We start from the raw sequence: 27994 nt of genomic DNA, 5'->3' as shown, positions 1-27994 counted from the left end.
TATTAAAATGATAATGAGGGCAAAACTCAGAAAGAATGAAAGCTGGTTTAATCAAGCAAGAAAACACAGAGTATTTCCCCTATTTCCTTTAGGGCTGATCAGTGAGATAGATACTGACTTTTCTGCAGACTGGGTCAAGGAGAATGAGAAAAGGGATGCTATTGTTTGCCTTGCTCACTAATATGAAATTACGGACTTAACAGCTACAGCAGGAGCACTGCAGAGGACAGTAATGTCTGCACGAATGTAGAATATGTAAAAAAATAAGAAGTGAAGCTTTTTTGCTAAACCAGGAAATCAGTGAAATCATTTTAATCAGTGCTTCTCCTTTTTTGACAGGCCTGAGATGAATATCAGAAAACTCTCTTTCTGCTAATGAGTTGAACTATTCTGACAGTGACCCAGATCAGCATCCTCAAGGAGCATTAAGTAAAGCGAGGTTTCAAAGCTGAGATGCATTCCTTTCTTTTCTTATTACTGCCTCTTATTCTCTCTGCCTCCATCCCGATAAGCATCAAACCACAATTTGACAGCATTAGATACGGTAACTGGCTGGCATCCTCTGAAACCAGCACAGTCCTTTTGGAAAAACATTCTAGTACAAGCTGCCTGGAAGGCCTGTTTCCAAAGCTGAGTCACTTCCCTGCTGCAGCATGCCAGACACAGCACTTGGGGAAAAAAACCCCAATTCCTAAGAATCTCATTTTGTATGTATAAGATAGCAAAAAGATGATCCGTTTAAATGTCCCTGTGTTTGCCCAGCTATTTAGTTTAGTTTGACATGCAAACAGAAGCCCAGATCCTATGGCTCAGTGGGACTCTGAGAGGATTTCCTTAGCATATGGTGGTGGAACAAAAGCTAGGAGACAATACCACTCTGCTTTACTGTTAGGGAGCAACTGAGCTCCCTCAACTTCTGAAAACAGAAATGGTCCAAAATGTTTCCCAGTAAAATCCTACTGGCTTCTGATAATAGCCAGGTTTTGACAAGGGGCCTTTTTTCTTGTTTGAAAGGGGATACACTTAAGATAAAGACAAGCAATACTAAGTACTTAATTTCTAAACAATAAAAGAAAACGGAATCTGGGAAAAATGAGCTAAAATGCCAGTCAAGTAGTATAGTGCTTAGCAAAATCCTTATTTGGATTAAGTGCCTGTGTAAAAACGTATTAAGAATGCAGTCAAGGGAATCTGAAGTAGGAGGAAAAATGCTTTTTACAACACTTCTCTCAGAGCAAGTATAGATAGGTGCATAAAAACCCCATCGCAGCAAAAAATAAAGTGCAAGGCATCTAAACAGAACTTTTTAGCAGAAAATAATAGGAAGTTGTGCTTACCTTAAAATTGTGTGCTTTTTCATAGTTGAAGTGGTTGTCGTTTTGAGTTAAGGCTGCTCTTCTGACCAAGGAGGTGATCTGTGAATAGGCAAAGAGTTTCAGAGGTTGCCACAAAAGTGCCCCCTTGACTCCCACCTTCACCCCCAGGGCCACGGCCAGGAGCTCTTGGCGCTTCCTTCCTCGCTTCGACTTGTGAACAACAGCACAGTTTTTCTCATTTTCCAGCCAGAGATCCTCCGAGAACATCGCGCTGGGATCCCAAATCTTTTCCCTGTCTTCCTCGGCGCCCGGCAGCCTGACTGTAGTCAGTACAGTACAGTTTGTCCAACTGCTTCTGATGTTAGACAGCAGATTTGAAGCAGCTGCAGCCCATTCTGCTGAGACCTCTGGCATGTGACTTGAATGGGCCGTCTTGTGGGAAGGAAGGAGCTTCTGCATCTGAATAAGTAACGGCCTGTGCCGTGCAGATTTCTTAAGGCAGATGTGTGCCTCGAACAATAGCCCGAATTCATACACTGAGCAACTTTCCCTCCCCCCACCCCTCCCCAGGCGGTGGTCTCCAGCTAGGTGCTGCCAAAATACTGGCTGGGGGATGACAGTGTTACAGCTTCAAGCCCAAAGGCGTTTCCAGGGACAGATCACTTCAACTCTGCAGCATGCTAAATATGAACAAACAAACAAAAAGCCCCGGGAAAGCCCACACAACTGAATCTGATGCTGTATCCAATTACACTCAGACTGACAGATTTATCAGCCAGAAGTCTGCATGCCAGCAGATTAAGCCCTTAAAACCACGATGATTGTTTAATCTTACAGGGCTAAAAATCCTCCTTTTTTTTTTTTTTTTCCCTGATACCCTGTACAAGGGGAAAAATCCAGCAGCACTCCAAGTATTAGTAGCACTTCTGTGCCATGTTTTAAACCAGAGCATTTTGTCAAGCGTGCACTTGGTAGTATGCATGGAGCTAGCTCACTGTCAGAGAAAGCTGAAAGCCCAGCTGGGAGGATGCAGGTAGGAAGCCCCTGAGCCCTGTGCAGTACTCAACTGAAGGCAGGGGAGCTTCAGGCTGCCCAGACAGGCTGTGGAGTCTCCTTTGCTGGAGACCTTCAAAACCCGCCTGGATGTGTTCCTGCGTGATGTGCTCTATCTAGGTGATCCTGCTCTGGCAGGGGGGTTGGACTAGATGATCTCTCCAGGTCCCTCCCAACCCCTAAGATTCTGTGATTCTGAAGGAAGTCCATGTTTCCAGCCCTGTTTACAGAATAGGGTCTGCAAGGCAGCAACAGCTGTTGTCCTTCACTCTGGCTACACACATCTATAGGTCTGGGAAATGACTTCTGGTTAAAGTCCAGGGACAGGAGGGATCTGGACCCTGACCAGTTTACACTACAGCTTGTGTTGTTACTTTGGACACGTGATTCACTTCTTTACAGGCAGGTATTTCCCCAGGCCAGGACACAGAAGATGTGTTACACTGAACATCCCCTGGGAAGCACATTCAGTGCCCCCTCCCCACCAGCTTCCCTCCCTCCAGCTCCCCTGGCGAGCATGCCCGTTCTCCACCTGCAAGGGGAAGATGGGAGCTACCTGCTTGGTAGAGCACTGTGAGATTTCATTCTCTGAGGTGTGTCTAATGCTCGAGATGTTGTGACAGAGCGAACTGGAGGGTTACCAGTGCTACTGGGAAAACTGCTTCTTTGAACTGGAGAAACTAAAGACCATATCAGCCTTTCACAGTCTGCCCTACTTCAACTTATAGAAAATATGTGAAATTATTTAATGAACTTATGTTAACTTGTGAAGTTGAATTTGCCCCTATTTTTTTCAGGGTACTTTTACCTCAGGCTGCAAAGTCAGAAGGTTCATCAAATTCACTTAGAAAAATCTCCACCATACAGACTTCCTGCTCTTAGTAAAAGCAGTGCTCTCCTGATTTGAAAGCCCATGGGGACAGATGGTCGGCTGCCAGTAACATCAGGCTGTGCAATTTCAGATAGTGCCCTACTTAGGGTTTTCACGAAGTTGTGCAACCTGCAAAATGAGCTTCGCAGTTATAAAATTATGCACTTACCTCTTTGTATAGCATACTTAACTCCTCTCTTTGACAGGTAGCTCACAGGATCTCTTTTTATGTCCTCCTGAACTCCAAAGCTTCTGTTCCCCGGTAGGGAGGACTTCCTCACACCCCCATTGCTCCCTGAGCAACTGCTGCCTGCCCAGCCTTTCCCCAGGGCTTGGGACCACCGGTGACAGCTGGCTGTAATGTATGTATGAACATTGCTCTGCCTGGAGGAGATCCCTACTGCTCTTCTGTATGTCCTCCCACTAGTGAGTCCCAATTGCTGCTAGCTCAGGAACTTTATCCGCTTTCCAGAAGATCAAGACAGACTATAGCTCTTAATTTATTTCAAGAGATGAGAAGCACTGGTTTTAGGGACATCTCTGACCCCATCAGTGGCAATGGCTTCAGTCTGGGCCATCATGAAGGAAACTTTGGGACAGCCTGAAGTTCTTACCACAGTCCAGTTTCTTTCCTCAGTACTATTTTAAATGTATTTACATTTATCTGGAACAAACTAGCTCTTGAGTTGTTAGACACCTCTGAAGCTACAGCATGTAAATCCCCATATATATATATGGGGATTATATATATATATATATATATATATAAAAACTACTTTTTCTCTGAATTCCAGCATAACAGACCCAAAGCCAGAGAAAGGCTGATTTCCTAATAATGCTCTAATATTTGTATTTATATCACTAGCCTGATAAAAATCCCATTATATAACCAATATTTTTTATATAACATGGCAGATTTCATACTCAAGCTACAGGCTTATGATGATACATCATGGAATGCCTACTTATTAAACTATTTTTGGAATATCAGAGTGTCATCCTGGGATCGGACATACAGTACTATATTTAATGGAAACTATGAGTGTTCACACAGAAGAATTAAACCAATAGACTTGGAGGAGGACAACTCAGCTAAACCAGTTCATATGACTAAGACAGATCAGTATTTACTGTTTATCATATATAAAATCTTATTTATTCCCTAGATTGCTTTTTTTGCCTTGCTTGGGCCTTGTTTAGACAGTTGTTTAATGGGATCCCTTGCAAACACAGGATGTGTACAGAAGGCAAACAGTGAGTGTGTCCTCTTAAGAAGCTTAATCATACAAAGCCCTACCAGGTTCAGTGTCTAAAATGGTGATGTAAAACTGAGATGAGCTGGACTACATATATAACCCCTTCCCTCTTTATATATAATGCAAACAGCAGCAACAACAACAAATGCTAAGCAGCAACCAGTTCCAACATAGTGATACCACAGGCCCACTCCAGTGTTCTCTCTTACCCATTTTCTTGTTCTTGACACAAAATCTATTGCACATGGTGTCAACTCATTTAAAGAGCATCTCTTGATCAAGTTAGTAAGTTAGCCTGCAGCTAAGGAGGTGAATGCCAGCAACTAAAAATATTATTCCTGGTTGTCACCGAATCTCTAAGCTAGTGAAGGCAAACACGGGTTGTCTGCGTTTTCAGACCAAAGGATTTCGGCATAACATATGATTTTAGTTTACTGGTCTCTCTGTAAAACACATGTACTGTATAGCAAATCGGGCACTTCCAGCAAAAGAAATGTCACTGAACCAGAATAATAAATTTAAAAAGGAGAGGGAATAGGGTAACTCAGCTGTTGCGCCGTTTCCAGCATGCCTTCCCAGAGCCAGCTGAACCGCACCATTGTCTCTCCCCTGAAACACTGGTGTCTTGTTTGCTAACAAAGGCCTCGGGGGGAGGAAAGGACAAATTTTAGTGTGAAAAGCTTTCAGTTTTGTACACGTGGCACGACTTCTGTTGTAGCTGCGTGGGCAGGGCTGAGGACATGCTGGAAGTAAGCAGCAGGGGAACACCGCCTGTGGCCGGGCTCCTCCACACCAGCTCCGGCTGGAAGAGACGCTGTGGGAGCGATGGCTCCTCTCTCCTCACCGCCGCTGTGCCCGCACAGGCTGGCAGGGATCAGGACATCGAGTGGCAGGTCCTTGGCTCACCACCCTACCTGCCCAAGGGCACAACTATGGTGGGCAGAGGAGCACATGGACACGTCTCCTCTGACAACATCACAAGCGAAAGGGAGATCGCTCCGTGAGGAGGAATTGTGACAAATCCATGACTGATCTCTAACTAAACACACTTAACACCGCACACAGACACAGTCACAGGTCAAAGAGAGGAGGCCTGCTTCCTCACAGGCACGGCATACTCGGTAATCTGCCAGACAGATTATGTTTGCTCATTGCAAACACAACGTGGAGATGACACAGGGTGCAGGAATCTCGCAGCTATCCGAGAAAAGCTATGGGCTATTCTCCCACGGAGCCCTTCCCACGATGTGCTCAGGAGACAGCACCAGAGAAGTTGACTCTTAGCAAAACACGGGGTGTGGAAGGGAAATGTTGGTGGCAGCAGCCTGTCAGCCAAAGGCCTTTGCCATACCACAATACTGCCAGCCTGTGCCATGGCATCAGGAGCTGCCATGAAAAGGCTTCTGTGCTGCTGAAACAGTGGGAGGAAACAAGCTCCAAGCAGAAAACATTCTGGTTGCAAACAGAGCACGATGCCTGCAGAGCAGTGCTTGCCAACCCCATCTTGCAAAACCCACATTCCCAAGAAACCCTCCCCCCAGCAGGAACGGTCTTCAGGTGGAACAGAGATGGCAGAGGGGAGCAGGGCTGGGAGGCTCCACAGGGTTAGGAAAGGAGTCAGATTGCACAGAAACCAGGCTGCTGTTCTCTGCTTTATTTTTAAGGGGAACACAATCTACTTGCTCCTGGGGGATCAAAAATACACAAAAATAATTTGCTGCCTCCCTCTTCTGCTCAGCAGAGCTCCCACTGCAACTGCTGAGAGCTTCCCCTGAAGGCAGATCTGCCTGGACTTCTCAAGGGTGCTGTCTTGCCTACTGAAAACCCAACAGTCCCTCATTTCCAGCACAAAACTTCCTTTCAGGTGAGCTGGAGCCCAGTAGACTGAATGCCATCATAAAAAAAAAAAAAAAAAAAGTGAAGGCTTAAGATATATAAAATCATAGAATTACTTTAATTACTTTGGTTGGAAAGGCCTTAAGGTCATCAAGTCCAACTGTTACCCAGTCCCAGCTGGGACGTGTACCCAGCCATGTCTACCACTAAACCAGTTTCCTAAGCACAACATCTATGTGTCTTTTAAATACTTATAGTTTTACCTGTTTACTCCTCAGAGTTTCAACTTTTTTTAATAACAACCAGTTGCAAATCATGAGTCTGGGGATGTGTCAACAATATGCTGGAAGCATTTATGGCTGCAGATTATTTACACTGGGCTTCTATTCTGAACATCCTGGGTGCCCTGTCATCTCCACTAATCCCACCCATCATGTGAGGACAACCCAGTTCAGAGGAAAAGGCACTCACTGCTCATTTAAGAGGACTGCTGCAGTAAATGCTCTGAAGTTAGTTTTAATCTCTACACCTCTTCTAAACTACTGCCATTGATGATCAGCATTGCAGTGACCAGTTGTCATTTTTACGTACTTCCTTCTGACAGGAATTCGATCCCCTGCAGGTAAAATACATAATTTAGCTACAGCAAACGGAAATATTCTCTCCCTTAAACTTCAGATCCCCTTTCAAAATCCTGAAACAGATTTTTCTGTGCACATCATGATTAATTTTCTCAAACCAAACAATACAACAGCCAAAGGTGAAATGTTGTAGCTTGAGAAAAAGACTAGGGAGACTATTATTAAAAATTATGGTTGTTATAAGCCTCTCACAGAGTATTAATATATTGAATCTTGTATATTTTTTAACAACTGGAGGTTACAGTAAGTGGTATGCAATTACACATTAATATCCAATTAAAAAAATAATGGGTGTACTAAAATCTTTTATGTCAGGCAATTTTATCACTTAACCTGTTAATCTCGTATTTCCTGTCTGTCACTGTATTTAATGTCCGAACTAGTATTCTGATTTCTCATTGTTGTAAACTGTAGTAAATATGCATTGTATTACAAATACATTGCCAGTATCAAGGATGAAACAGTCCAGAAATAAGGAAATGAGGTAGGTATAGGATTAACTAATCCAGCAATTGCCCTGAATAACCCTGTAGAGATTAACATGGTAACAGCAGCTCTAGCCTATTTATTGCCTCGACTTCCTTCCCTCCCACTCTCTCCTTTATCCTTCCCAATCTATCTCCACACTTGTCAAGGTTATTAATGATGTTTTCCTGGCCAAGTTCATAAGCCTCTCCTCTGTGTTTAATATCCATGACCCAAAGAGTAGCAGAGAGGTGGAAGAGCAGGGGCATGAGAGCTAAGCAGGGCAGATGAGAGCACAGCCAGATGCCACTCCCATTGCGGCCCCCACGGAGGAAGAAGAGCACCAGGTTCTCCACGGTGGGGCTGGCAGGAGGAACTCCAGCTGCAAACAGGACTTTCTTAGGGAAACTGCAGTGAATTTAATTCTCAGTTACTTCTTGTTCTCTGTGTGGATACCACACACATGACTGACTGAATCTGACCAACTGCAATGTACGTGAATGAGTAGTGCTATCACACCTACAAATTGAAGTGTAACTATGATAACATCTGCTCTATAGTCAGACCAAAATTCAAACATATTTGTAAAAAATCTGCAGTGATTCCATTATTCTGTTGATGTCGGGTTTATTGACAACAAAACTAATGGAGTATTTTTCTAACAAATAGACATTTAAGGATAGAATGGGTGGAGGGAGGGATGGATAGTAATTGTCTAATCTAAAACTGGTGTCTCTCTATAACCAAAGACAAAAACCAGAAACCTCCAGACAGTGATTCATCCTGTTCTATGACAGACCAAGTTTAAAATGAATGAGCTTCCATTGCCTTCTTGCAGCTCTTTTATTTCTCATATAAGGAAATTAGGTGACTCAGGTAGAAAAAGATGGCTTGCTTTAAGATATTCAAAAATAGGTAAGATTAATCTCTCTCTGAACTCTATTTCTATTTTTCTATCATCTATTCAATTTCAGAATAAATTAAATCAGGAGTAATTTATTTTACCAGCCTCAGCCATACTTGTAAATAATTGTAACATAATAACTGTACTTTGTTTTGGTTATCAATACTTCCTGTGGCTGAGACTCATGCTCTGGAAACATGGAATATCCAGTTTATCTTATAGTTTGTTGCACAGCTGCATGTACCTTTATAGGTTTATCTGAGCTCATTGGCTGAACTTTCAAGAAGTATAACTATAGAGGAATCAGGCTGTACTGAACACAAATTTCTGACACTGATTATATATATACAGGTAGCCAGTATTTTGACCTTTCACCCACAGAGAAAATAACCTAGCAACATAATGAAACTTAATATGATATAGAATGGCTTCTCTGAATTAAGAGGGAAGTGACTCATGCTCTCTGAAAGATACAGGACTATTAGTCAAGAGACAGATATTTTAAAAAAACACCCTAAACATTGCATTTTTTTATCCAGACCCTCAGTCGATGCTGGCTCAGCACCATGTAAGCTTTACATGCATATGACCTGTTCATCTTCTTATGGTTTCTCTACGAAGCTCTTGCTTTCTTAAAGAACTGTGCTTTGTTCAGGAAAGCCAGCTTGCCATTGATTAAAGCCATCATCGCCCTACAAGGAGACTGCAGAGCTTGAACTAATGCCAAACCTACCACAGTGAAGTGGAGAAGTGAATGTGCTTACTTCCCGGACTAGGAAGAGAGAGAGGAAGGCGAGAATGTCCCTGCTGAGGAAGGTGATGCCTGCGGGCACAGCACAGTGCCCTTGAGGGGCTGGGAAAGGGGCTGGAGACACTGTCAGCTCAGCAGTCCTGCCCCTGGGACCCTTTAGGCTTTCTCGTGTGGGGCTGCCATTAACTACAGCGACTTGCGCATTGAAGGAGCTGGTTGGAAATCACAAGGTGAAATTGAGGACTGTGTTTTGTGAGACTGCATTAAGTCTGTTTATGTCAGGACATCAAATGAATGAGCTTTGTAATAAATGCTAGTGCTACACTGTGTTCCACAGTTGGTGGGCACAAGGCCTGGATGTTTGACCATATGCCGCCTCTTTATACACCCAAACACATACCTAGCACTGTACACAGACATCTACACCCTCACTTCTGGCATAATTCTCATTTTTGTGTCCCAAACGCTACTACTTCTTCCAGGCAGGTCTATGTCAAAGCAATACAGTAACCAGCTATCTGCTCCCAGCAAAACTTAACATAAAATAAATACAATGCAAATACAACACAAAAAATAAAATACAGAAAGTTCTTCTGTTTTTCACTTTGAGTTCTGATACGGTGTGATAGTGGGAGTAAACTTTCTTTGAGTGAGATCAACTCAGCTTCACAGCACATACTCCAGGCTGAATCTTACAGACCACAGTCAGAGCTTCTGCTCATACAGAGAAGCGAAAATCCGGTCCCCCCTGGGGTTATAACAAAACGTGGAGGAAAACAGGCTTTAGGAAAGTTTCCCAGAAACCACAGGGTCAGACAGCAATGGCATTTATGTGTGGAGCCACTAACTGCTTGGCAGAGCCAGCTGATCTCTGGAGCAGCTGTAAAGTGACGCCGAGCGCGCTGCCAGAATGTCAAGTATGCTGTGGCAGTCTCGGGAACCAACAGCAGAGACCTAAGCTTTTCCCCAGCTCAAGACAGCTTAAAACAAGAGACTTCAGTGTGCTAAATGGGTTAAAGAAGAGATTTATGTAAGTGAAGGAGAACAAAGGATTTGTGAACCAGTGATGCATGAACCTGTGATCATCCTGTCTAAAAAACTGGCAACCTGTAAGGCTGTCCCTGGACAGTAACAGCTTAGGAGCAGATTCTCAACGGTGTGATGCTTGTTCGTTTAGCACTCATGGGGAGATGGGGATGATAAGCAATTTGCAGGGAGGACAGTGCCAATATCAGCATCAAGCAGCAAATAGGATTTTTCTCAAGTTTTGGCAGCTTCTGGGTGGTGTGAAGGAACTCTGAAACTTTATTCTCAAACTTAGAAACAGCATGACCAAGTTACACTACTGTTCAGCAGTCACAGCACCTTCAGGTAAACTACATAGTACAAGGACTTAGAAATGTAGTCATGTGTTTTCCATCATTGGTAATATTTCTGTCCCCTTTTACTGCAGCATCTTGGGACTTTTCCATGTAAAAACACATAGACTAGGTAGACACTCTAAGGCAAAAGGAATTATTCATACCATTTAGGACACAAAGTAGGCAATTAGCAAATAAGAACACGACCCATTTTCAGGTTGAAAGAATACACTTTAACAAGTCTGAGCTACTGCATTTTACCAAAAAAAGGGGGAGAAATGCTAGTTGTATAAAAACGCTGTGCTTTATGACTGTGAACTTCTGTTTCAGTATCCTTAATGAACTGCACGAAAAAAAAAAGAGGGCAATAGACAACTATTTTCCATGTGCATGAGTGGAACTGTGGCAGGGAGGGCATCACTGGTTTTGGTGCTGGGTCAGCCATGGCTGTCTTACAACTCATCTGAGCTCAGTTGTATATCCACAAATGCCTCCATGTCCCAGGATGTGCTCCCCTGAGGTGGGAGCATATGGTGTTTACAGCTTACCTGTTTGTGAAATACATGTTTCTGTCCCATCATGCCTCAAGGAATGTCATCCTGTTCATGAGAGACAGGGTCAAATCCTGGACTGTCATCCCAAAAGAAGTGGCAAGTCTGCATTACCCCTGATATATCTCTGACTAATAGCTCCAAAATGTGTGTTTGCTTAGAAACAGAGCAGGAACCTACACAGACAAAAGTGAGAGGGGTTAAAGAAGAGATAGGAGGCTGTGTGCTTGGCTGTGATCACTTGTCTATTTCATTATATGAATGAACTTTAGCCCATACATTACCTTGCCCCTTGGTCTATAAGGAAGGTTCCTATACCTTAAACCTGTATCCACTTTTGTTCTCCTTATAGACACAGCACAGAAAGAGAATAGCTGGGATAGGACCGGCACCACTTGTTGAAATGTAGAAAGCTGTATGCAGGACTGGACAATTTCATCCGGTAGAGGATGTACCTTCCTCCAGCTCCTTCCAGCTCTCTCTGCAGAAAAAGTATCTCAATGCATAACCAGCTAGGTCTGCTCCTGAATGTGGCTTCTGAGGAAGCCCTGGATGGGCTTCCCTTTTCGAAGAAAGAAGCAAGGGAACTACTGTCAGCTGCAGACAGCTGCATATGAAAAGCGCGGTTCACTGCGCTTTTGTAAAGGCATGTTATAGGATATGCAAGCCACTTGAAAACACACACTTTGAACTTGTATAAAGTACCAGAATGTATCCAAGTTGCTTTATTTTCCTTACCAAGGAATGTTTTGTGTTGTTTTTGCTCTACCTGCTGCTTGAAGCTGGTTTTGTTTCTCCTTTACCCTGTGGGTAAGTAGCGGTGCGGCTACCCTTGAAACCACATATGCATTCCCACGGCCATTAGAGAAAAAGCTCAAAGACTGACCCCACGTCTCTGCTACTGAATGAACACATAAAGGCCTTATAATCCCAGTTTTATTTTTCAGTATGGCATGACATCGGGTGTCATTTGACCCCCGATATCCTTATAACCCCCTGTGACCTGCAGGCTGCTGCCCTCTGGTATGAAGCAGCAGCTTTTGTCCCTGATGGCACACCAGGCACAGCTGCTTCTGCCATTGTTTGCGTGGGGGACAGATGGCTGCACTCAGCACAAAAAAGAGATTAAAGAAGAACTGGGGAAATGACATCACTACCCAGCCTGGGATTTAATCCATTAAACCTGTGGGGTTACCACCAGCATGAACTCAAACTGCAGTTGACTCTGCTCACGAAAAGGAAAAAGCTCGTGTTTTGCAGAATGAAAGATGCTTCTTTTGAAATATGTAGTTGCTGCCACTCTAATAGTTATATTCTTTTACAGCTGTTAATAGAATCTGAATAGATATTGTCCTGTCATCATCAGCACTTCTGAAGTACTCAAAAAGCAAGACTTATACTGTACCCTACCTCTATCCATGCCTATAATTCAAGTGCAGTAACTTGGTTTACCGCTTATTTATCTTGCTTTGCTTGTGATGAGGAGTTCATAAGAAATGGTTGGGGAAACACGAAACAGAACAAATGAGTTTCACCATTAGGACTAATCCTGCTATAATTTTTTGTCAGTAAAAATTCATTTTCTCATAGGCCCACTTAAGTTAATGGAACTAAATAACACAAAAATGTAGTTCTGGAAGTAGTTAGCTTTGTAGTGAATTTTCTGCCCTGAATTCAGCTCCAGATATATGAAATCACTCTGAATTCTTCCCTTCTGATCACAAGACACCAAAGGATGGTAGCTGTTGCAGTACTCCAGGATGGACCGTTTGGGGAACTATTAATACCTTCAGCAGTCTGGGTATACAGGGATTTGTCTGTATTTTCTGCAGTTTATCTAGCTAGTATTTATCTGAACTTATATATTACCTTAATTACATTACAGGATTATTATTTCAGACATGGGAATTTGGTCACTGTATATGTGAGGTACTTGGTGCCAGAATGTTTTTGTCATATGAAGATGAAACCATTCCACAAAGAACAAAAAGCTCCTTCATGGTGCTTTTTTTCCCTGACAGGAAAAAAATGAAGGTATGTATTGAGCACCTTCTGTCTCCTCAGAGACAACTGGGAGTACAAGACATGGTCATTTCCAAGATCAAGAAAGCCTCCAGTATCTCTGTCACTGAATTAATTAATTCCTTCTTTCCTTGAGTGACTGGGAATAGCAGAGATGCACTCCTTCATGCAGCCCAAGCTGGGGCTGGGACCCATCACCCCACCACAGCTCCTGCCCCAGCCTCAGCTCCGAGGATGGTTTTACTCCTACATGCAGATCACTGTTCGTGGGAGACATCACTCTGCATTTGTGGTTTTGTCTGAATAACCAAGCTAAGCCTTTTTCTTCTTGCATCCAACCACAGAGAGTAAGGTTCAGATTATCCCTTTGGGCACAGCTGTACAAACCAGCTCTATCTGGGAGACTTCTAGAGGAAACCTGTGGCTTTCAGCAGATTTGCACAGCTGCAGCCAGTGGATTGGAACACAGAAAACCATAATGCTGATGAGATGAGACCTGTAACAGCTCCCATCAAACACATACTGAATTGTACTGTCTCAGCACTGGTGATGGCAGCACCAATAGATGCTGGAAGGGTCAGAACCAATAATGTGCTGCACTTCCTCCACTGCCACTAGTTCAGACCTGAAGGCATTCAGCACACCACAGAGTTAGACCAGAGGTTATAATAAAAAACAGGGAGGACTCATTTGCTTCATAAAGTACCATCATCTTTTACTTTGCTAATCTTAAGAGTAGAACAGCACATTAGTCAGTACTCTTGAAACTAGGGGGGGATTTTTCAGGGAAACATTTTTTGTTGCAGAGTATGTGACTCATTAGACTGGGAACTTTGCACAGGGAAGTTCTGACCAAGGCTAAAATTCCTTTTTTTAAAAACTGTGGAAACATTTAAGTTTGATACATTTTAAAAAGCAATTTTCTGTTTCCAGTTTGAAACACTTTGTTAGAACCAGTTAATAAAACATTAAAAATCGTTGGAAGAGTTTCAGTGAATATAATTCAGCTCCTCTGCTTTTTACCTTGCTTCCTCAGTCATCAGTCAATGAAAAGTTATGTTTTTTACTTTTATCACAATTCAGAACAAAGTAAAAACAAAAGTGTGGAAATTTCCCACAACTATTATAACCCTCCACTATGGTGCTTTGATAAAGTGTTAGTTTCAAAGGCGATCTGCCACCGATGACTGCTGAGTAAAGCTGTATTCCCCTGTATGAGCTCAATACAGAGGCATGGGGGCTTTGCATTCATTTTCTGTTAATCAGTTGTTCCCCAGGGCTCTTTAAATCCACAGTGACAGCTTCAGTACCACCGAGAATGGCTTTTCTGCTACTAAAACAAAAGACACATCTCTCAATACTTCATGGTTTCAAGCAGAAAAGAATCTTATTCTCCTGGTTGAAGACAGCAATAACGAAAGACTTAGCCTTAGCAGGCTGATGTGAATCATGGCCATCTTCTTCTTTCATTTTTACTTTCTCTGGACTCCAACTGAAAGACAGACTCAACCTTGCCAGCACGAGCAGAAGGAGCCACGCCACAGCCAGGCCCTTGCAGAGGTGGATCGACAAGAGGCACCTGTGAAGGAATGCCGTAGGAAGACACTCAGCTGGGCCCCAGTGGAGGGGACAGCCATACTTACTATAGGTACCAGTCATGAAGGATTTACTCAGCCAGGAGCAGACAATGCAGCAGTTTACACAAACTAGTCAAAGATTTGCCAGTGTGTAAGACAAAAGCTAAAACTGGATTTCACTGCACTGAAAGAAAACCATGTCTTCCTGAGCGGTATGTTTTCACACCAGACTTACAGCTTCCACCTACATTGTTCATTTCCAAATTAGACAAGAAAAAAATTTTTTTTCATTGTGACATTAAAAGTAACAGCTTGTCAGCTCTAAATTTTGAAAAATAGGCTGAGCACTATATTGCCCATTCAGAGAATGTAAGTTAATTTATCACTTAAATGCATTTTCACTTCCTTTTAAAACCATCTAATTTGCTTTTAGAAGTTTAACAAGTTGGTTTACTATTGCTGTAATACAGGGAGATTTCATTAAATGACCTGCCATCTTTTATCAGCATCATCATGATTACATGCTGGCCTTGTTTTATTTTAATTTATAGCAAATTTTTGCAACTTGCCAACATGGTTCCTTAGTAATTTAAGAGAAGTATGAGACTGGCATGGAAAGCAAGCCAGTTGCTTCCATTTCCCCTGTGCTCCACATGTCACTCACATCCCAGTTTCACAGCCTTCAGTACTGCATAAGTACTTGCAGGGCACCAGATCTACAGACTTTACCGATGTGCAGGATGAGGTCTTACTAGTTGGGGGCTTTTTGTGTTCTTTATGTTGTTCATTAACTTCAGCAGTGGCAAAATGTTGTGACGAGAAAGGTTATCTCCACAGGCAACATTTCACAAATCGCCTCAAGCTTTATGGGCCGAACCAAAAGCTCCTGAATGCGTTTGCAAACAAACAGGCAAAAGGTGCCTTACAACACACTCCACTTCTTCTGCAACACACGCTGAAGCCACTGAAGAAGCTGTTGCTCTAGCACCGGTTTCTAACTTGGTTTTTAGGAACAAGTAGCTGGGAGCAGCAATAGGACAGATCGTGGTGTCAAGGAATGTTTCTAAAGGAAACCACTGCAATCCCCAGGTAAATGTAGGTTAATCCCCACCTCCCTCCACCCCCCACCCCCCTTTACTAGATACTACTGCCTATAAATGCCAAAGAGCAGTGGAGAGTGTAGCAACACCCCCAGCTGCAGGCTCTACTAACACACCAGGCCAACACTGGGCCTTGAAGGAGCAGTTGTAACCCCCAACAGACTTTCAGGTTGCTTCACCACAACACCCAGATTCAAGTCCAAGTTATCTAGAGCTTGACTGTGCCACTGACTTCCACGTTGCTGCCTCTACCCACGCGATGCAGTCAGCCAGGTGCTGGAGAGGTGCTCCTCTGTGCCACCACAGCTGCCTGGCCTCTGCAGGGCTGAGGCAAGGGGGAACAAAGAGCCAGCACCTGGAAATGAACAAGTGGTTGCTCTCAACTAACAACAAAGCCACTAAAAAGCAATTATAGCTTTTCCCTCACCTCTTTACACTGTCAGTCTGATCAATGATATTCTTAGCAGTGTGAAAAACACATGTTTACTGATAAGGGGAAGAGTTATGAACTGTCCCAGGTATCAGCTCTCTAAACCCAGTCAGTAAGGGCCACCAGATACCAGGTTTTGGCACACTGTGTACTAAGGATGGGGTGGAAGGCATCACTTCTTAAAAAACATAGGAGTGCTAAGCACCAAATGAGATCAGAAGGGCCTTGGAGATCAATTAGGGATAAGCAGATTACCTCCTTGATTTCACACCGACCAATGTCACGGGAAGTTTAGGCTACAGGTGAAGAAGAATGGTGGTGATTCTGATAGATTTCTCCCTATTAGAAAAACATCAGCTAGACAATCAGAAACTTGTGTCCTGAGCAGCCTGAGCAATAAGTCTAAAACAATCATCCTCCAAAAGTAGAACGTCCAAGACAACTCACAACTCCAGTACTTTTATTTCTTGTTTTTGAATGATAAGAAGTTCCACTTGAAAGGAAGAATTCAGTGAATCTTAAGCCAAGACTATTACATAGTTCAGCACCAGCTCTAAACAGGGATCTCTGCTATCTCATAATGACAGACTTTTACCCTGTATATTTTTCACCTTCTGCTTCCTGCCCTTGTGTAATTGCCTGTCTTACATTAGAAGTGGGCCATCCATCCTACTGAACGCATTTGGGCCACTATTTTCAATGCAGTTTTACATACACTACCCCTACTATCAATATTCCTGTAATTTCCTACTCATATTCAGCTGAGACGACTCTGGTCCCATAACTGCATGAAGTATCAAATGAGAAAAATACTTACTGAGCTAATTCCATTGGTAAAGTTTAATTTTTATTCTCCAAGATGCCTGAGATCACTAATACACATTAACTGCAGTTTACAGTGATTTATATTTACAGAAGCTCTTTAGGATTCAAGGGCTTTTTAAATGGCAGGGTCACAGAGCAAGAAGAATTTTCCTTTGTTTGGTAAATTTGTACAGTCTCATTATTTATTCTTAACATGAAATGTCATCATATTCATCATCAGCAAATCTTCTAAAGTCTGCAAAGTATCAACTAGTTGCATGGCTAATTTATAACACTCATTACTATTTTAAGTTGTTACTGTGTGCCAAACACCCTAAAATGGAGAGCATTGACTTTGACACCTAATTTCCCTCTGTTCATACTTCCGTAAGACTCCAATTGACCGAACAGACTCTTTATTTTTCAGTAGTGTTTATTATTTGCATTGCAATAGTGCAGAAGAGCTTGAGCCTTCCACCAGGTCAAGGCAACAGGGATGCTGTACAAACACAGAGTAAGAGACCGTTCCCTGCCCTGAAGAGCTTACAGTCTAGAAATCTGCCTCACCTTTGTAACAATAACTTCTTTCCACACAAGAAAATATACAAAATGGAACATAGCCACAACAAAGACATTCACTTTTAAGCCTGTGAAGAAGAATTTGCAAATGTTGGAGCCAAGGACCCAACAGTAAACTACCAGTGTTTAAAAAGTGCAATACATACAATACCCCAAGTAGGAAAGCTCCTGTCTCTCCTTTGCTTAAGTGCTAAATTACTGATTAACATACAAAGAGAAGGAAGGAAGTAGAAACCCCCATTTTGATTCACAGGTTTTTTTTCCTTGCTGTCCCCATTTTGCTCAGAATAACCAGACCCCTTATTTCTTCAGAGAATAAATTGGCGTGAGTTCAAGAGAGAAATGTGTGCAACAAAGGCCAGTCAACTTATTCAGCATTTATAAAAATCTAGAGCTCTCTTGGAATATTATCATGCAGATTATTTTCCAACTCAGTACTCCATTTTGTATTTCCTAACAAACCACAACCTGCCTGAGACCTGACCCTTGCTATTGCAAAAGTCTGCAGTCCACAACACGTACACAACTAAAATATTTTTAGAACATGTACTGAAAAATCACAAGTATTTTAGTTCAAAATGCGCCTCTCTTAGACTTTCCATTAAAATACATCTTTAAAATAACTTCCTAAGTTTATAAGTAGACCACAAACTAAAACATTTAGGAGCCAAGAAATACCAAAGCTAAAAACTATCTGAAGAATTCCAGCACTGCCCTTCTGGGCACAACACACATCTACCTACTTAAAGACAGCATATTCTGTCTAATTTTGTGTGTATATATATACACACACATATATATGCATGTATTCTTAGAGTTTGTCATTCCATGGACATAATAGGAAAGGGGAAAATATTAAGATAAAGGTGTTGTGGATTAACGTGACGATTTATCAGAGTGTAAGTGGACTACACATGGCTGATAAGCAACGGATTTGTTCTGTGTAAAATTTCTTGTCTTTATTCCAAAATCTAAAACCCATGGGGAAATGGGGGGCATTTGGTGGAAGGAGTTTACTGGCGAAAATGAAACCATTTCAGGTCTGCTGTTTCTGGGGAAGATCTGCCAGCCAGTCAGGGGCCTGTGTTTCAGCTTCTCAGCTTAATGACAGACTGCCTAAGGCCCAGGGATCATTAACTTCTAACATAATTAGCCAATCTATCAGGCAGATTACAGCAAGACTGAGGACACTCAAAGAAATCCAAGGAAGTGGTGAGGTGTGAGTGCTGAGGCTGGAGGTGTGATGTGTGAATGCATATGGTCACTTGGACTCAGTAAATTATTTTTTTTCTTTTTAATGAAACACTTCAGGCTGCGACATACATTTTCTGAAAAATAAAAAAAGAAAAAAAAATCTAGGTGTTGCTGGAAAACTTCCAGACATCTCTAACCTGGACTCCTGCCGAAGGAGATAGACTGTGCTTACTGGAAGAACCAGGACTAATTTAATGAGCAGTGGGTCTACTTTTTCAGCAATGAAGATAAAAATAAATACTGAGCAGCTGTCTACTTCACTATGCAGCAACCACAGACTTTAATCCATTTGATAGATCATAAATCTGCACAGAAACCAATGAACAGTGGGAGTATTTAATATTTATGAATCTATTATACTCACGTAATGGAACATTACGCTGTTTGCCTTTAGTACGTCTGCATATGTATCTTTTGATATGCTGCACATATACAATATATATGCACGTAATATGCGTATCAGCATAGAAGCATTTCTGTACCTACATTTAAGTAGTTGGCCATATTTGAAAAATTTATTATAGGCAAAAGAAAGTGTTGGCATGTCAACTGGAGCCACGCAACTAGTACCATTTTCAGTTACCCAAAGTCTGTCTCTAAAGCAGTTATGATTGTGCTAGATTGTGTATATGTAAAATATAACTATCAGTATATTTCTTTAGAAATATGCAAATGTTTAGACTTTTGGAATCACAATTTTGGATTATACAGTCCCAGATGACTGCATTTTGTAGTAGTGGATATACAGGGAAGAAGTACAGCAGTTAGAAAGATTGAACGCACTTTTTCATACAGATAGCTAAATCAAAGTGAAGAAGCTTTCATTCTAAGCAAAAAGTGCCACATGTACTTCTTCTGGCATACCTTTCCAATGACATTTTTTTAAAAAGACTGCGCTAGGAAGTATACTATTAAAATAGCTTTCTATTCCAGCAGCTGTGTACATTTACTGTCAGTGAGTGTGTTTGGTAAATGAGAACCTGAGCTGTCCACCAAAGGAAGATAAATGTTCTTTCCCTAAAATGATACCAACAATTAGCAGAATTTATTAGAGCTAGCATGCCTCCTTAGCCACCAGGGAAGAGCTGTGCCTTGCATCATCTGACATGCCAATGAGGATGTGAATTATTTTCTCTCACACAGACTTTGCAAGAGACTTCCTTGATTTACCACCTTCAAGGTGAAGGAACTTCCACACCATTTGTTTAGGATCAAACCCAGAACACCTACCAGAGGCTCTGCACAACATGGGTGGTCGTCACCAGCCTCCTTGGTGGGGATAGGATGCTCAGAGCACCCAACACTGGTGATGAGCTCCCTGTGATTCACTTCCCCCTGGTGGTTCTCTTATCAGCACTGGGAACTTCACTTCTCCCAGTTCCTTCTAACATAGCAATTTGGCAAGCTACAGAAATACCAACTTGGCCGAGTTTCTGAGAAGGCTAGATTTTGGAAGGTGAATGGGAAGAAGAAGAACCAGGCAGGATTGATCTGTGATCTTCTTCTTTTTGCCTTCTTTTTTTCTCAGCTGAAGGTCATGCTTAGATTGGATCACCCACCTCATTTCTTGTTTTTGTAAAACATGAGCTGTCATGGCCAGATGTGCAAGACAAATTATTATAAGTAATAGATAAATAAATACAGCCCAGATAAATTAATTTTACGCTACTTCAGGCAAACCTCTATTGATTGCAAGTTTCTAGGAAAAGCACCTCACTTCTTTATTTGTCTATAAAGTACCTAGTACACATCGGTGCTTTTATAGAGAACAGATATAGAAATTATTAATAGTAATCCTCAAGATATCTGTGAGACAAGGAGATACTTGCTTCTGGGTGATGGAAAGCAAGAGACAACTGAGGAAGTAAGCATGATCTAGGGAGAAAGCCTCTGAAGTGCTTTCTGAAAAAGCTGATTCATTTTCCTTTCTTTTTATTACAGTATTGTGACTAAAAACTTTGCTAGTAACAACCACAAAGCTGGCAGACTGCTGCCTTATGGTAGGAAATGCTCTACTCAGCCACATGATGCTCTTAAAAAAATTAAAACACTCCCTGTGTTATCTGTTTCATTTGTTCCTTCCCATGACTTTATGGAAGAAACGGATGGCTGTTTTACCACCATGCTGACTTGCACTCAGGGAACAGCTGATTGCTCACACTCATGCATGTAAATCCTTGAAGTGCAAAGAAAAGAAAATAACATCCCTATTTACTTCTGAAGTGAAATCTCAGCATCCAGCAGAATTTTAAAGCTGATTTTTCTAGGGCAATACTTCTTTCATCCTCCCAACACTAAATATTAAAGAAGAGAGATCTGTCTTAATTCAAGCTGAGCTCTGACCCTTGAAGTCTTGTGATGCTGCCTGCACTTACATGAGTGCAGACTATTTTTCTCCAAGCCAGTTCACATCATGAACGTTCCTCTCAAACTTTCTTCTCAATCCTGAATGTTAATGTCCCTCCCTCACCCCTGGCTCATCAGGGAACTGGGAAGCTGTGCAGTCTGGATGCTGCACAACAGTTTTCATCAAAACCCTGGTATTATTCTCATTTCGTTGACTAGAGGCTGATTCATATTAATCTTTTCTCCTTTTTGGCACCTAATTGGGACACTGCTTGCTTTTTTTTTTTTTTTTTAATAACATTTATTAGGGTACATTATGTTTTATATTCAGATAACAGATCCCATTAGTTTCACCTGCATTTACTCAATAGTTCTGCAGAATCTAATTTGTGCATGCAGGAGCAGAAGTAGCCTCATTAGCCTCTGAACATGTTTGAGCTACTTGCCAACACAAAATGAGGGCTCTGGGCAGGGATGTAATCCAACCCATTGTGCAACTTTCAACCAGATTCATCACTGCAGTAGACTTTTCTCCTTTTTCCTTTTCGTCACATGCCTTTCACTTCCATAAATACAAGGCAAAGCTGCTCGCCCACAACCACCCACTCACCCACAGACATGACTTAACAGTCATCACGAAGTGGGAACAGTAGAAAACGTAGTTAGCTATAGCTGCAGCATTCAGGGGAAGGCAAAATGTGGGAATTCTGAGTTTTAAACCACTTGAATCCAACCTGTGTACAACATGTTTAACTACATAACCAAGCTGGTTTAGCTGAGCAAAGATTCTCCAGTGCATTGAGCAAGGCAGGAGTCCCACAGGAAAGAAATGGGATCCTGTAAGTAAAAACAGTACCATCATGCAGACGTACAGCTGGGGTTGCACTGGTGACTCTCCATTTGGTATTCCCTAACTTCCACATGCTTAACTTTGCACCTTCGAAGCTCTTTTAATGTTGACTCTTTTCCCTCATTTCTTTCGACTCCTGCAGCCATGTGAACCGTTTCCCCAGGCTAGAAATCTGAACTGAGGAACCCCAATGGCCCCAACATGGTTAATCGCCCAGACTGGGCCAAAGTCTAAAAACCTAAGGACAGACCTCTGTAGTATGAGCCAGCACAGGGACTGTCAGTAAGGAGCAGGTGGTGCCTTCATGGATGGATTGGTCATGGGAAGATTCAATGGACTGTCACAATCATTTGCTGACAGCAGGGCAATTATGTAACTTTGGACTTAGAATTTTTAAGCCCTATAAGGGAGAAGGTTGTGGGGTACAGTATCACCCCATCAGGCACGAGCTCAAGCAGAAACTTATGTACCTATGGCTCCTTCAGGCTGTCTTCATTAAAGTGAGTAATTTGTTGGAACTCACCCTTCTCCACAGGTGGCATTTTAAAAAAAACCCTGCTGTATAGAAAAATTCCCAATGAAGTCAATTAGCTGGAATTTTCTATGTGCTGTTAAGACCTTGTACCTCCCATCAACCGCATCTGAGCAGGCTTCTGCAGTCAGAGAAAAAAAAAGCAACATCTTGACATACGATGTGGAAACCTCCCAGTCAATTGGTTGAGGCTGTGCAGAAACATTTTTTGGGGCTTTTTTAAAATGGAAAAAATCAGGCGTTTATCCTTCTGTGCAAGCAAGAGAGCAACTCACTGGGAACAGTCTCATTAAAGAAGTGAAGGAAACTTGATCTCTCTTGGAATCGGAACAGTCAGAAAAAATGGAGAACATGTTTAAAAGTTGCCAACTTGGAGATTTAAACCAAAGCAAATTAGAGGAGACTGCCTGATGCATATTTTTGTGAAATTAATTTTGAGTATTGCTGACTACACATAACTCTGAGCACAGTCAGGAGAACTGGATGTGCAAACCCCTCTGAAACAGATTGTCCTGAATGACACACGGTTTACTTGGGTACAAAGACAGGACCCAAGCTAGAGGACCTTCCTGCTATGGCAACCAAGGACACAGTGAGTGCTCCTCAGCCAGGGACCTAACTGCATTGGATGATGCCCCATGTCCACCACCCAGAGCCCCAAGTTTTGAGGGGTGGAAATAAACGTGGGCAGTTACTCAGGAATATCTGCTTGAGGAGGATAAGGTAAGAGATTCCCTCCATTTTATCCCCTGTAGGGAAAGATACAGGTACTTTGCCACTTCCAAAGCTGCTATTCCCAGGAGCTAAAGACAGCAGCAATTGCTCTTCTCTCTTTGGTCCACTTTAAAAAAGAGTAGAAGGCTGAGAGCCACATGTTACTCAAGAGCAGAAGAACAACTACAGTGAAACCTCGTTTTTCTCCATCCCATACAAACACACCAGCCACTTTCTGGAGAGGCAGAAGACACCCACCTCACAGTTTCAAGTGAGCAGGTGAGGTGCTCAGCTCACTCACAGACACATCTTCTTCCAGCAGCCATCAAGTAGTGGAAATTGCAGTCAGGGAAAGGTAACATCTGGAATTTTTTTTTTTTTCAAAGCCACCTGAGGCCAATATGTGGGATACAGTAAGTTGGCAAGTTGCAAGGTACCTGGCTAGCTCTCTGTAAAACATCCAGAAGCCATCTGCATGGCACTGCTGGAAATCAGTGGAGCCCCTGCAGCCAGGTATTTTGCAGAAGAGGTATGTTTACAAACATGGCTGGTGGAAGGGGGAAGAGGTGGATCTTATAATTACTTTTACACATACAAGGAGGTAAAACACACTCCTAGAAACCATACCTATGGAGCTTAAAAAAAAATTACTACAAAATAAAATGGAGTATCAATCTCAAATTAGCCTGGTGGCCTACAGAAACATGACTGCAGTGTCAGTCTGTCTCACTACTTGCCCTGATGGTCTTTGAACCAGATGGCTAATTCTAGCTAAAGCTGATGGAGAAACAGACATCTGAGTTTTGTGAAATTTGGTAGCTAGGCCAAGGCAAGAGACACAGGCTGCAATCTGAGCTCCTGCGCTCTCTCCTGGCTGGCCTGGCAGCCCGATGTGGAGCTTCAACACCTGCTGTCTCCTTTGCAGCTCATGTTGAAGGGAGAAGAGGGTAGGAGGAGTGGGGGCAAGGGAGGGATTGCTGAAAGGTCTGGAAGGGTGGCTGGGCTTACTGAAGTAGGATTAAAGTGTGCAGAAAGATAGAGCACAAATCCATAGGGAACCAGGCATCACTGACTCCAGTGCTCACAGAAAACCCCTTATGGACCTGGCTCCAAGTGCTTTGTGTCAACCAGAAATATCTGGAATAGCAGAGATTTATTCTTTTATGTATTGATAGATTTTGGCACTTAAAATTTCAAGGCATTGCATATCTTTGCTATGGGACTCCCTTTAACCCCTTTGCTGCTGGTCCTTCTTGCATCTTCTGTGCTGCGGCAGAACGTGACTGTTTTCCTTTGCTGTGCCGATGCTCCATAGGTAGAAACCAAGGTATCTGTGCTGGGGTTTCTGAAGCATAAAGTGGGAAAAAGCCAAAAGAAAGACTTTTTCTTGTCCTGGGAAGGGAAGAGGGGAAATAAAGAGGAAAAATAAAGGTGGTGTAGGGTGGCTTTCAGTGACAGCTTAAATAAAAAGAAAAAATATTACTGAAGGAAAAACACAGGGTGATGGGGAGATACTCCAGTGCATCAGGTTGGAGACGAAGCTGGTGGTTTCTCAAGTGACATTTTTAGTGGGAAGATCCCTCTTTCTAACTTCATAAAGTGTTAAGGTAAAATCCCTGCTGGCGAGTATTTTATTTAGCAGTTGAATTTGCAACCTTTGCTGCACTTCCTCACAGAAGACTGGGGCAAAAGTTGTCTTCAGTGTAATTTTCTCTAAGATTTCTTAGAGCAACACCTGAGAACTTTGCAAGCAGAATCCTAGTGTAGGATCCTGCCAGTGAAACCTGGAATATTGGGGCTACATGTGTTTGGTAGCTGCCAATGAATTAGAAGAAAAACAAAGCACTCAGTGTTCCCAGCCATGCCAATCTTTTCAGCTCCCAGGGAGCAGGTCCTTTTCTTTTTCATGGAGCAGCTCTGAATAGCCTTTTTCCCCTCCAGATTCCTGCTGTCACCAGGCCCCCTCCATTCCCTTCCATGTTTCTTTTCCAAAAAAGCTACAAGAGCATGGAGGTAGCTGGGCATGCCTCTTCATGAGCCTCAACTTCGGGGGAGGACACCCAAAAACGTACTGGGGAAAACAGCCTTTCTTATACCCCCCTGGGCATCCTTCTCTCCAGATTCTCTAGACAGCCCCCATTTTGACTTAGACATCTGAAAGAAGGTAGCAAAGGCTCACCCAAGAGCAACCTTGTAGAGATTGTTCTCATGTTGCTGATTCATCCTGCTATGGCCAACACACTGGGATTTCCATAATTCCCTTTGTCAATCGGGGAAAAGCTGAGATTGCAACACACCTAATGTAAAATATTAAAATACTCCCAGTGAGGGCTTTGCACAACCAGCCTGGGTGTCCTTGCTGGGGAAATCAAAAAATGGCAATGATGACAATGATAATGATTTTTTCCTGAGGATCTGTGTGCATGAACACATTGTTTTTAAAGGGCTGTTTTTCTAGAGAAAATTTAAATGTTATGGGCATAGAATTTCTTAAAAATTATTGTTAAGAAAAAAATGCATATATGTTTAGCATGACCATAGATATAATCCTTCCAGTTCTGCCATGCCTGCTTTTCGCAGGCGAAAGATTTTATACCAGCTTCAGGCTGATGTAAGATGTTGGAGAACAAGATCCAATAGTTTTCTAACCCAGAACTTCTTTTGCTTCATGTAATTTTCATGTTCTCATCTAGGCAATATTCATGTGACAGTTATGGTATACATTTGGGGCCAAAAATAATTAGTTTTATTTCTTCATAACCTTGCTCCTTTGAAGGATGGTAAGCACATAATTTATTACCATTCTCAAATATTTTTAAATGCCTGTTCCTGAATATGAACATTGTAGCTTAGTATTACATATTAGCCTGATTCATCCCTTAATTATATATTATGCATATATCTGTAAGGTATGGCCATTTTGTTTTGAATCTGGAAGTTGTCTTTCCACTCGTTGCTGTGCCTTCAATGTCAGTTAAGACTAAAGACAGATAAGAAGGGGATTTCTGTAAACCCCTCAATAATTCACAAATTTGCTGACAGTTTGTTTAGAAATGTGTCTGTGTTGTTTAAATGAAGTCAACAGAACTAAGATCTGCTCAACTGACAGATCTTTATTTCCTGTTTTTGGTGTTTACTTCTTCCCTCATTGCTTCTGTGGAAGTGATGTCACTTGTCAGGTGAAATTATTAATGCTCTGTTCCTAACTAGCAGCAACAGAAAGCCACATTTCTTATCATGTGCTTCACTTTGCAACAGTATCTGAATAAACCTAAAGTCCCATTCTTGCCAAAATTATTTGTCATTTCACCCCATGTAAGAGATACATATGACAGATTCACTGAGGTCAACCTCCTGCCCTTCAGGGAAGAGTGGAAAGATTTGCAAATATCCAATAGGAAGAGGCATAAATAAGAGCTGGTGCTACACCCTCTTCCTTCTCTGGGATTAGGATAGATACCACAACACAGTTATGATTTTTATCAAGTTGGGTCATCCCATGGACAAGCAAAGAATGGGACAGCAGGACAAAGCTCGATGCTGCCTCTTCCCAAGGTCCAGGCACTTGATTTCTTCTTCTAACTATGAGCAATGGCATGTTGCTGGAGTTTCCCCTCTGAAGGGTGGCAATGGCAGTAACTCAATGTCTCTTACCCTGGGGCAAACTGCTAGTGACTCTTCGCAGCAATTAATATATGGGGCTTTCTAAGCACCTGTTAGTTGCATATTACTGTTGCTCACCAGCTCAGGAGTGCAGACAGGCTAGTTACAAATCACTGCCTCTCCTGATGGAAGAGGCTGAAGTAGCCAGAGGTGACTGCAATATTAGAAGACAACATTAAAATTTATTGCTGCTCCCTTTGAACAGAGCAGTAGAACCCCTCCTGAAGTGACAGCACAGCACCTTGATTTTTAGAAAGCCAACAATACAGATTCAAAATAGATTAAAAATTGATTACTGAGGTGGGACACACACTTGCTTATATAGGCCACATGGTCTGATTCACCAATACTTGTTTTGAAGTGTTTGCTTCAAAAGATGTAGAATCTAAGCACATTTACATTTTAATTTTTTTAGAGGCTGTATTTTAAAATTATCTTATCCATTTCTGATTTGAACAGTCTCCTTTACCAGAACAAGTTCCCTGGACTCCTTTATTACACCACCAAAACTTCTCAAGCTTGGTTTTCAGAGAAAAAGTAAAGCCCTGTAAAAGCAAATAAAATAAAATAAAAGAGACTGAATGGAAGGGCCCAAAGCTAAGGAAGGTAAAGCCTGAAGCACCATTACCAGAGATACACCCATGAGGGGTTAGCAAAGCCATAGATCAGAAAGCTGTGAAGTGTTTAACTAGGGAAAGGACACACTGCTTACTATGTCTCTCCTAAGAACACACTGTGAAATCTTACTCAAAGTTACAAAGCTGAGGGAGTGCGACCTATTGAACCGAGGGATCACAACCAAGAGCCAAAGCTGCTACGTTCCAGCATGGGCTTTGCCTCTATCTCACTGTCCACAGTCAATTCACTCAATGGCCCACCATGAGCTTGTGTTGCTCTGTTTAGATGCAAATCATATGCTTAGCTACTCATTTGAATGAGGATTCTTTCAAGTTAGAGGAATTTGAAAATTGAGGCTTTGGAGACCTAAATCTGATGAAAGTTCTAGCACTATTTTCTCTGTATTTGTTTTAATAGTAGCTATATAGATGTATTGAAAAATCTGCAGTTTATAGATTCTATACTCTCAACTCTCAAGACATCTTCTATAAAAGAGTTAA

General features: G+C 42.1%; 1 protein-coding gene across 1 annotated transcript in view; it reads right to left on the bottom strand.

Moving 5' to 3' along the window:
- Positions 1 to 27994, bottom strand: part of CHN2 (chimerin 2) — a 164639-nt gene that overhangs the window by 22800 nt on the left and 113845 nt on the right. Inside the window, exon 7 of the mRNA XM_051610520.1 lies at positions 1338 to 1415. Coding sequence (XP_051466480.1) covers positions 1338 to 1415 — 78 coding nt within the window. The remainder of the gene's footprint in view (positions 1 to 1337; positions 1416 to 27994) is intronic.

This window comes from Apus apus, chromosome 2, assembly GCF_020740795.1.
Source record: "Apus apus isolate bApuApu2 chromosome 2, bApuApu2.pri.cur, whole genome shotgun sequence".
In the NCBI taxonomy this organism is placed as follows: Eukaryota; Metazoa; Chordata; class Aves; order Apodiformes; family Apodidae; genus Apus; species Apus apus.
The sequence above is the reverse complement of the archived record's forward strand: the minus strand, read 5'-3'. Positions and strand labels throughout refer to the sequence as shown.